Raw genomic sequence first — 12,390 nt, forward strand, 5'->3', positions numbered from 1 at the left:
GTATAATAAATGTTTCGTAATGGCCAAACGCCAGAGGTTCGACTGGATAGCTATTAATCATAGCGTGAGGGTGATAATATTTTATGGAGATCTGGATCAGCAAAAGCAAAAGCTTCCAACCCCCAAAAAATACGAATAGGGAAATGACGGAGGGGGATAAAAGTACTTCGGTCACTATAAATCAATGATTTATATGAGTAAATGGCGTAACTTCATCGGCAGATCTAAAATATAGTTGAAATATGAAGGAAAATGTATTGTAAAATTGGAGGGAACGGTGACAAGTTCATCATCATGTTTCACTGTGATGAAAATACTTATTAGGTTCCAGAGGGAACCAAGTAAAAAGTAGGATAATGTTTTACAAGGGTCAAACAGGAGAGAGAGAGAGAGAGAGAGAGAGAGAGAGAGAGAGAGAGAGAGAGAGAGAGAGAGAGAGAGAGAGAGGTGGGGGGCATTGTAAACGAAAGTTCTGGGAACATTATGTCTATAGTATAGGCCCTTAGAATGAAAAAGGTAAATGAAAAGATCCGATTGAAATAACATGGAATCTTGAGTAGATTTGAAGTTCTTGGACACTGAATCACAGAAGAGACTCAAGAGGTGAATTGTACATGAGTAGGAAGGGTTACAGTTTGAGAATGCCTGGGAAGTGGCTTTCGAGGATATGTAGACAAAAGTTGAGAAGCTTGAAGCTGTGAAACTGAAAGTCATTAGGAGCTGATAGGATGAAAAGTGATATCCTGGTATACCGGACTGAGTGATTAACCAGGCTATGTTTGGATGTATTTTTTTTTTTTTTTTTTTTTTTTTTTTTGCTCCGTGGAAAGGTATTGGAGGTAAATATAAGAACAAGAGAAACCCTTTGTATATGGGTAAAAATGAGAGAAGGACGATAATAGAGGAAGACCATTGTGGGCGCGTGGGCCTGGACAAGCAATAAAGTGCATGGAACAAGTCTTTATTGAGAAAGAATAATGTTAGAAGTAAGAGAGTAAAGGAGAAGTGTATGTGATGTTCATGCATCTGGGTTGTTGGAGAGTTACCACATGGGAGTAAATTTGCTGACAGAATGAAGTGAAGCAGTTGCTACGATATGCATAAGGATATGATGGTAGGGAACAAGAATGGTCAGCTCAATTACGAGCACATGAGGCCAAAGTCGAACAACTTCTTGACCCTTCCCGTCATAAGACAACAAGGTTACATAAGCAGCTATAATTCAGTCAAAGTCGTTAGTCCACACCTGATTTTTTTCCCCTAGGAGGATAATGCCGTCAGTGGACCTCATGCGGTGCAATGTAAGCATTAAGTAAAATCTGTAACCACTTTCGTTCCTTTTACTGTACCTCCTTTCATATTCTCTTTCTTCATCTTACTTTCCACCCTCTCCTAACAATTTATTCATAGTGCAGCTGCGAGGTTTTCATCCAGTTACACCTTTCAAACCTTTTACTGTCAATTTCCATTTCAGAGCTGAATGACCTCATAGGTTCCAGTGCTTGACCTTTGGCCTAAATTCTTTATTCAATTCAATTCAACCACACCTCCTTTCCACATGTGTCAGCGATGAAAGTTATAATGTCAATCGAAATTCTTGGTTTTTGTGTTAATTTTATTGCCATTTGCTTTTATAATTTCATAGAACGGTGCTATATAACTGTAAAATGACACACGCACACACACACACACGCACACACACACATATATATATACATTATATATATATATATATATATATATATATATATATATATATAAAATATGTTTATGTTGTATGTATGTTTATATTTATATCAAATAACAGTGTAAATAATAATTCATTTTCTAATAAAAGTATAGCAACAAGAAGAGGACATAAAGATTTATAATTCAGTCAAAGGCCGGGTATTCAAGCACAGGTTTACCTGTCAGTCTCCCTGTCAATTCATCGATACTGACGTTAAAACGTACGTGTGGACGACAGTTTGTGGGCGGAGTCAGCCCACTCACCAGAAATGATGAAATATCTAAAGTTCTTTCGACCGACTGACAGGTGATCGCACGTGTGGACGGGTCACCAACGATTTTATGACAGTTCGCCATTGGATTTCGCCTTGGAAGGATCTCCGCCGCTCGGACCGGAATATTAATGAACTATGTATAGGCCTAATTAATTTCACTAATCCCATGAGATAAATACAATTTGGTATAGGCGTGGGCCAGTGTCTTGTCTTTTTATGAAAAGAGTTACACCAATGAAAGTAGGCTTCACGGTTCATTTCATAAATAACTGAGCCAACCCCAAGGTCTAATTTAACCTGTTTCATTGATGTTGTGTGAGAATAGACAACTATCTTAAGCAATATTCAGTCCATACTCTTTTACGCCTTTCTGAGACTTTTCTATTTTGAAGGTAATTGCCGAAGCTAGTCTATGTTGGTCCACCTCCTTACCAGCCAGCGGAGTTTCCGTCGATGCCATATAGCGTTGCCGCGACGAAGGCTAGGCTAGAAATGAGAGCAATGACCTCCGGCTGACTGTCCGACTGACAGTTCTACTCTTTACGTGTGGACGCTCATCAGTCGAACGGTCTTGGGTGGACTGACAGGTAAACCTGAGCATGAATACCCGGCCTTTAAAGTCGTTATTCCACACCTGATATTGTATATACATACTTAAGTTGCCTACCTCCACTTCACACCTGCCAGTGATCAAGACTGTCATGTCATTCAAAATTTATGGTTTTTGTCTATGGTGCACCACTGAGCCGTGGAAGATGGTGGTTTTTATTTTAATCTTATTTTCATGGTATGTCTAATTTTATTGAACGTTGATAAATTACTGTAATATGACAGTCTCATTCATAATATATATATATATGTGTGTGTGTGTGTGTGTAATATTAATTCATTCTCTAAAAAAAAGAATAGTAAGAAGCGGAAGATACCACGGTCCATAAAGGACGAATTCAAACGTATATTGCTATAACTTCAGGCTGAAGCACTTTTGGGTATTTCATCAAAACTCATATAAATTAACTTGTTTTTTCCCAAATAGGGTTTTCATCAACGTTTAAAACTATGGCTAATCTAATGTTAGGTACTATCGTTTTTGGAAGACAATTCATTGCTCTTTCTGAAAAGAACGTGAATGGAATTTGCCAAATTCATAATTCAATTTTAAAGCATAATGCTCATCATTTATTCCTGAGAATACTGATTTCAGCAAGGAAGTGAAAATTCCTCTGCCCATGCCAACACCGAAAAGAAACGTTAATAAAACATGAAGGCCATAAAAAAGCAGTGTGAATAAGGGTCCTCATGAGAAAGTCATTGAAAATTCATTTAAATGAGATTCAAATCATAGTCTATATGCAGTAAAATTCTTAGCGCCAGCCAATAAATCTCTAACGATGTCGTGGATTGAATGTGACTTGGGCCTCGGGTACACTGGAGTCCACAGAGAGAAAGAGTAATAGAATTCTTGAAGCAGTATTTTTTTCTTTTTGTCAAGAATTTGACATGTTACTCATTTTCACTATTATCGAGGTAATGAAGTTTCTTTGTTCGTGTATGCGATTACTGAATACATATTAGAGGTTCTGTATCAGGTTTAATTTAAAATTTGCTTTGGGAAACTCTTAACAAAAGATCAACACTCACTGATTCCAAGGAGACAAATCATGCGCTTGTTGATAGGGATTGTGATATCTATATATTATATATCTATCATCTATATATATATAGATATATATATTCATATTAATATTATATAATATACCATTTATATATATATATAGATATATAGAGAATAATATATTATATATTATATATATATAGCTGCGTGTTTTTCCTTAAATATATGACTAAAGAACAGTATTTCAGACAAAATGAAGAAAGATTATGTCCTAGGAAATGTGTTTACGTTTACTATATGAGATGTCACCCTTTAAATCGGTACTGTTCACAATTTTCTTGCCAGAAGCAGGTAATCATCTCGAAACCATGATTATGAAAGAAACAGCTCACACGTAAGTGAACCAATGCAACTTCATAGGAAATAAACTACATACCAAATACACGACAAACAAAAACAAGTAGAAACAGATCTTGCACAGTGTTGCGAAGGCGTCTACCTGTCTGACAACGTGTTTCATCATAGTCGCCAACACGACTTTGCTAAATGAATAAATAATAACTAAGTAAACTCTACCTGACTGGTCTTTCAATATCATTAAATGACTTGAATAAACAACAGTTTCCAAATATGAACACAAGATATAAAAATAATAAATACGTTGAAAAATGTTTCAGTAGTATTTTCAAAACGATATAACAGTGACAGGTAGTGTAATAAAAAACATTAATCACTAGAGGTAGGAATGCAATCATGAGGCTCAATGTACGAGATATTAATGCTGGAAACAACGCCATTATTACACAACAGAAAAAAATACAAAAAAGGAAATTAAAAATACCAGGATGATAAGAAATGTTACATCAAAGCAACTGTAATTACATTTTGCTCTTCCAGTTAATCATTCATATTTAAGTTGACTAAAATAGCACGTGTACTTTGCAAAGGTCAAACAAAGATGTATCCTTGAAGTTATCTGAAGAAATTTCCAATTCACAGACTGAAAATATACATACACACACATTATATATATATATATATGATCTGTTTCTACTTGTTTTTGTTTGTCGTGTATATATATATATATATATATAATATCCCTATATATATATATATTATATATATATAGTATATATATATATATATGTATAAACACACACGCACATTTTATATATATATATATATATATATATATATATATATATATATATATATATATATATATATATATACACATGTGTGTGTCTCGGTGTCAGTTTTTTTTATATCGGAAACTGTCATCTTTGCCTATTTAAGAGGAAAGAAAACAGTCAGTAACAATAACAATAGGAACCCTACCTCCGTATGTTATTGAGTCAACTCCTTCAAGAAGCACACGAAGTTCCGGCGTGATTCGCTCACCGAGCTGTTGACAAAAAAAGGCAAGTATTAGAAAATACTTTTCTTTGTCCCTGTGAACAAAGCCATACAAGACGAGATCAAAAAGATTTGTGGAAAAATGTATTAATAAAAATTCTGGAACAGAAAATATAAAGTATTTTAGACAAAAGCACAAACGCTTTAACAATAGGTTAATGTTTATAGAGTATATCATCAAATATCAAGGATACAGTTACTGTTGTGATTAACACTGCATTCACTTTCAATAAACAATCATAAGGGGAAAAATTTTATTAAAAGAACAGTTGGTAAATATTCATAGTAGAGACTCGGAAAAAGTTATTAAACAAAGAGAAGTCTCATGGGCAATTAAACAAAGAACAAATAGCGACGAAACAAATGACTGCTTCTGTTGATCTGAAAAGACTAATCACGAGAATATTAAGCTGTGCTGTCAACATCATTATTTTCCGCTTCGTTCATTTCAAGCAGACATTTATTTCTAGCGATTTACACATTATTGTTAATTGTATATTTACAAAGTATATACCAGACAGCTATAGAAATTGTGTACACTATGTGTTATAATATTAATAGAAGCTTACAACCATAAGGCTACGGATTTCGAGCAAGAAATGACGACGAGACATAACACTAACCAGGCACACACCGGCAAATCTTAATAAAGCCCCATTTTCGAAATAACATAAGCATCTTTAGAGCTGAGCTTTTGTTAAATCGATCATACAGTGCTTATGGCTTTAGGTATTTAGTATTAGCAAACCGACTTAAAATCTAATGTTCAAAGCACAAATAAGTTTTTATGAACCTTCGTTTACCAATCCAGGGATCATGGTCAAAGTGGCCATTTCTTTCAGATAAGAATAGACACGATTCACTCCACCACTCCCGTCAATTCACGTTCTCTCCCCATCTGACGTCAATATTCGTTATTCTATTTTTATTTTTGTTTGCGTTACGAATTCTCTGTCACCGACAACAAACACAAGGCCTCACTCAAACCTTTGATCACCTCAGGTAACGTTAACAAGATTCCATACGTGAGCTTAATGTTACTGATTACTATCAACATTTTCAATAGTGTTAAAATTCTTCTGTGGCTATTGCGATAGACTTTAAGCCGATAATCTCCTTATGCCATAATAACGACTTTTTAACCAAAAGAACTTAACAGTATTATAGTCTGTTTCTTTTTGAGCTGACGGTAAATATCTACTTTTAATAACATTCAAAGTCTGTCTAGCTTATAACTGGTCGTTGTGTTTAACTGTAACGACTGGTGACTGGTAAGCAAAATGAGTGTCAGTCAATCACTGTTAAATTCAGTGATGTCAGCTGCATATATTTACCGTCAGCTTAGAAAAAAAAAAGACTACATTAACCTGATGAGTGTAATTTTTACTGGAATTTTATTAATATTTCAGGTCTGAAATGTAAGTTTAATTACGCAACAAATATTGCCGTATTTAATAACCTCTTCTAGTAAATAAACATGATATATAACATTATTTAAATTCAATTGTTCTTTAGCTAAAAATATGTCACCTCGTTAGATTTGCCTTTGAATAATTCTATTAACTGCAACGTGTTCCTTTCTCTAGATCTGTGTTAAACCTCTCTTTTTTCCTATATCTGCTTTTTCATGAGCGCTCTAATAACAGGATATATGCTTTCGTTTATTTCATATCTTATGCTACAATTCACCATTCCTGTTTTTGATACGTTCATCCTGATATTACCCCGGTTGCATTTCTATTCTATATCTGCATTCAAGAATTTTCATTTTGTTTCAAAACTCCACCGTGTATTTTTATTTAATCATCGACGCGTGGCAAACTGAACTGTTTTATTGAGATTCTTTCGACTTTTCTCCGCTTTTTCATAGCAAATAATAACTTTCCTTTTGCTGTTTTTTTTTTTTTTTTTTTTTTTTTTTTTTTTTAATTACTTCCCTTTTCCTATCTTTATTTTGCTGGCTAACTTGATCTCCAAGGTGTTGACTTCTAAAACTGATTAACTTCAACATCTGAGACAAGATTATCTTCTCTATGACATTCTTTTTAATGTCACTGAAATTCTGTGGACATTCCAAACTTTTTCGACTTTTCCAACCTTTTCTTCTGTTTATTTGCTTGTCGGCCTTTCATCAAGTCTGCTTGATATGTCAGACTTTCAATAAATCCTGCTCTCTATCTGTCTGCCTGCCCGAGTGTTCTTTTCCCTCCATTCTTTCTCCATTCCCGTCGTTTATTCCGTCTCTTTTCATTCTTTTTCATTTCCCGGTGTTCTCTCCTGATCTCATGCATCTCCCAAAACCTGTTCCCTTTTCTGTAAAATTCCTGGCTCTCCTTTGCCTCCCCCTTTCCGTCCCTTCCTGCTTCCTTCCTGTGATCGCGGTTGGAGGCGGCGGGTTATGGGTAGGGGCGGGGGTGGGGGAGAGCGGTGGGGATGATGGAACGCGGCCAAACCTCCACGGCGGAATACTTTAGCGGTTCTATGCGTACTAAATCTACATATAAAGTGAGGCGGCATCCACACACCCACTCTGGCAAGAAGGAAGAGGCGAACAATGAACCCAACTGAAGCAGCTTTCTACAAAGATAACTCCTTATTGATAACATATTTTTCCCCCTGCCCCATTCTCCCTCAGTCAAGTGGGACGTCAGAAACTTGTCAGCGGTAGTGGAGGATTTCTACTCTCCAATTTTATTTGGGGCGGAAGAGGATTTTGGCCATTGGGTTTACACATATCTGTCGTGGTGAGCTCTCACTTGTCATGGTTTATTTTCATGGCAGCGCTAGAAAATAACAAAAAAAAACAAAAAAAAAAAAAAGTCCGCTGTACTTTTAAATAATGACCATCGCTATAATTATTGTGGCATCAATGTCAGTAGTAAAGCACGTAATGATGAAGTAATTCCTTACGTAAAATCACACACATAATGTATATATACATATATATATATATATATATATATATATATATATCATATATATATATATATATTTATATATTTTATTTTTTTTATATATATATATATATATAGATATATATATATATATATATATACGCATTATTATATTGCATGGTTTTGAACGAAGAGCTGTTTACAAACTAAAAGATAAAACTGTTTTAGCTCTGAAATCGATTGTGAATAATCTATACATCTAATATTTTACAGAAGGCGTATATTTCCAGGAGTGTTGAAAAATACAAAAATGTTTATAAACTTTATCTGGACGGATAAATCAATGATATCTTTTTAAATATAGCAAGAGTTTCTCTAAGAAATTTGCGAGCCTTTACTAATTTGTGTTTAAATATACAAACAGATAATGAACGTTCCAATGTTAAAATTAAAAAGAGAAAAACTGTGCCTAAACAACCTAATCATCAAAAGTGTGTCAGATTTCTTAATGACAGATTCCCCAAGCACGATAACGAGGCAGTCAAGACTAGATTCTTGAGGCACTTGCCATATGGCGATAGCGGAAGTTCCGTGCTGTGATATAGCTTATGGAGGAAACCGGATATCTTTCAAAGGTGTTCTAGGTCATTACTATTCGGAAAAATGGCACCACATCTTTCTGTATTCTAGACGAAAATTTCAGGAAGCTCTCTTTATATCAGAAAGGATAAAAACTTCCATTGAGTTAAAATGAAAGACCTAAAACAGAACAGGTTCAGTTAATACAATCATCGTATTGATGTAGGGAGTCTTACAGATAATACCTAGGTAGCTTTCAAGGACAATCAGATGATTCATTTTTGAGTGTATTGAAAGACAAAGAGATATCACGAAAAAACAAACACTCATTACACTGAAAGTATTGCTGGTTATAAATTACACATTATGGAGTAAGCTAGAGTTTCGAAGGCTGGATTCAAGCCCGTACGCCCCTGACTGCCCTGACTACGTGGCTCTATAAACAGCTTCGGATTTCTTTTAAGGCTAGAAGCAACATTATTTTGAATTAATGAGAAGCTAATAACTGCTAAAGTGTTTGCTAATACATTATTAGAGTGTTTTCTAGAACATGGGTCATGTCATACTTAAGACTGAAAGCAAAAGAATGCAAGTATAAGATAATAAATATCAAAATCACGACGTCTGAATTCATGGAATTGTAAGTTTTCCTGTTTACGTTAGCTGTTCAAAAAAAGAAGAAAAAATAACATAAGTAACTATCCTAGTGTAATTCCACACACACACATATGTTCTTTGTAAAGTATTATCAAATGATGTTCAAGAAATGCTGACACGGAGGGTCCCTATTATCCAAGTAACAAAGTAGATGATAATGCTTCACTCACCGTTGAAAAGTCTTCAGTGAAGATTTACAAAGCAGTGATTATGTGGCACGTACATAAACGTACACATAAACACGCATATATATAATATATATATATATATATATATATATATATATATATATATATATATATATTGTGAGTTTTCACAAGCACTTTTAGATCATGATGAAAATCATCTTTCCTTTTAAACAATCTTCAATACTCTTGTTAACTATTCTGACATCCAGGGATGTACAATCCTAGCATTTCTTCATATCATATTCCACGTCGAGGGACATTTTCCCTCTAGGAATTTCCATTATTCCCAGTATTTGTATGTTGACCTATTCATACCGTTCCAACTTAATATATTTTTCGTCATCTGCCGTTTGTCATGTTTCTTTTAAAATACTTTTTTTTAGAGATTTCTCTTTACTGACATAGTTTCCAACATTCCTTCACTACAGCTTAGCATTTCAGACATTCATCCATACCCACGTAGAGTTTTGAAACAGCTTTGAACAGAGGGGGCTACTTTTACATTCTACTGCACTGCCCGAGATTTTTTCGGCATTCCTCTGCACCACCATCGAATTTCCAGACTTTCGCAGCACCAAGATGAAATTTTTTGCCATTCCGGAGCACTCACAGATATTCTAAAACATTTTTCATTTGCAAGTCACCTCTCATAACTCCACTGCCATATAAGAGGGTAATTTCGGCTTCACACATCTTCAAATCCACTAAAAGATGATTTACTATGAGATTCAGGGTCTATGTAACACGGTTTTTTGGACTTTGCTCCTTGTCAAAGCATCGGATGTAGCTGAAAGTTGACATATGAATATTTTACAACCACACACAAATTTTGTCAGCATTATCAATAACCTAAACCTGATATAGTTTTAATTTTTTTCTAGAGTAAATATGCTCTAGCCGACGCCATGGCCAATGATTACGAGCCAAGAGTCGAAAAACATTCATTACATAAGCAAGGTAAACAAACACCTTTTGACGAAATGTTGCCCCGCCCATCCACCAGACAGAAACTCCATTGGCTCTGAAACCCAAAGACTTTATGAATGGCGGAACGATACATAGATGTGGGTAGGGTATCAGTGCTAGCGTAGTAATACTTCTGTAGCAGTAGTGCCGCAACAGTATAGCAGTAATATACATGAATTAAACGTTTAGGCCAACTGCTGGGATCCTTGAGGATCATTTAGCACTTCTTACAACTACTCGAGAAATTAGTTTTTATAGCCAGAAGTTAAATTTTCGAATCCAACAATGCCCATGGTAGCCTTCAGTGTTATCCTGAATTATAACGAGGCGAAAGTGGGTGGAGCCTCATGAAGTCATCATTTTGACGATAATTATTTGGTGAAGGTTTAAAGCCTATATACGGTACCGGCTATTTTTTTTTCAGTAAATAGGTAGATAGCCAATAAATAAAAATTGCTTGACATTGGATATAGCAGTTATCAAATCAAGCTTGTCTACTATGTTTTTGATAATTGCCAACTATTCCCTACATCTTGTCAATCTGATTGTGACCTATAAAGTAGACTGTAATTTCTTAGGACACTTATTTTGGGAGTTAGACTAATAATCGAAGTGTTTTTGTATTTATTAACATATTTTGTTGGTTTGTTCATAATGACAATTATCAGTGGAGAGGTTCCAGAGTTCATAAAGGTGTACTGCTTTGCTTGTATTAAAATTTGTATGTCATTGTTGCCAGAGGTTTAGCCTTCGTTACGTATAGCCAATCATCCATCGAGAAAGACGGAAGAAATGCTGTCATAAGTTACGTAACGAGTGCGTTCGAAACCTTTACTTATAATGTAAAAAAGTCACTTTTACATTATAAGTACCAAATTTATTCAACCTACGTAATGCAGAATACAGTCAAAATTTATGTGTAGATATAATATGTATTCTGAATAAGCGTTATATTTATGAAATGCATAGATAAAAAGTTATTGCCAAAAAACCGTGTTACAGAGGACCTGAATCTCATAGTAGCTTTCTTCCTACATGCTGGTCCCTCTCGGTATTATCATGAAGAAATAGTTAACTGCTCCACGGGACCCTTTCTCTTCCATCTCAATAAGTTTCCAAAACTTTACTGATTTATCATTCTACCGAAACCTACCAAAATATTCACTCATTTAATAAGCCCATAAATGTGGTGTAATGATTCTTGTGTAATTAAAATGACACACATTAACCATTGCGTATCCTTAGGCCTTATGTGCCATTATTCGTTTACTGTCCATTTCAGTTGCCTGATTTAGTTTTTGTTCATAAAAATTTGTGTCCGGGAACATTGTTATAGATTTTGCCGTGTGCATATTGAGATTTAAGAACATCCTTTGCATATTCATACAAGTAGGGTTAAAATGTCAAATATTTCTCTCTGCCGTGATACAGTAATTACCTCTTCCTGGATACAATGTTTTCATCACTGAAGTTTCTGATTATGATATTTCAGTTGTATTCTCAAAACTAGAAACGATTTACGCCATGTGAATGCAATAGCATGTCATTCTTCATCAATGCTTATTGAACCAAGGCATATTATGATACACGTTTTCACTATTAACGCGGACTTGGAATTTAGTTTTCTCTTTTTTAATTTTGTGCGAAAGTAAGAAATTAAATGTGCAAAAGTAAGATATTGAAAGCTTGCTTAATCATGTAATAATGGATCTCGGTTTGATTTTCCAGTTAAAAACAACCAAGGGGTAAATTAGTATTTGCAAAATATAATTTACTTGGAATTTCTCCAAACTAATACAACAGTAGCAATATTCCATTTTAGAGACATTATTCATAGCATCTTCTACATACGTGCACAAAAACATAAACACATATATAAAAATATGCACACACACATACACCTACAATTACACACACCCACACACTCCAGTTATTTCATAATTTTAATTTTCTTCACTCATATTTCTTGGATTCTTATAAGTTTCATTAAATACACTTGTTCACGAAGTTACCCCTAACCGAATTACTTTCAACGGTTCACTTCATTGTCGAAAAGTACTAATGAATTCAAA

General features: G+C 34.6%; 1 protein-coding gene across 3 annotated transcripts in view; it reads right to left on the reverse strand.

Annotated features, from left to right (window-relative positions):
• LOC135206242 (carbonic anhydrase-related protein 10-like) overlaps nucleotides 1-12,390 on the reverse strand; it is a 646,502-nt gene that overhangs the window by 79,123 nt on the left and 554,989 nt on the right. For all 3 annotated transcript variants that reach the window (XM_064237623.1, XM_064237621.1, XM_064237622.1), the window contains one exon: nucleotides 4,957-5,023. In XM_064237623.1, the coding sequence (XP_064093693.1) occupies nucleotides 4,957-5,023 (67 nt within the window). The remainder of the gene's footprint in view (nucleotides 1-4,956; nucleotides 5,024-12,390) is intronic.

The sequence above is a fragment of the Macrobrachium nipponense genome, chromosome 29 (assembly GCF_015104395.2).
Source record: "Macrobrachium nipponense isolate FS-2020 chromosome 29, ASM1510439v2, whole genome shotgun sequence".
In the NCBI taxonomy this organism is placed as follows: Eukaryota; Metazoa; Arthropoda; class Malacostraca; order Decapoda; family Palaemonidae; genus Macrobrachium; species Macrobrachium nipponense.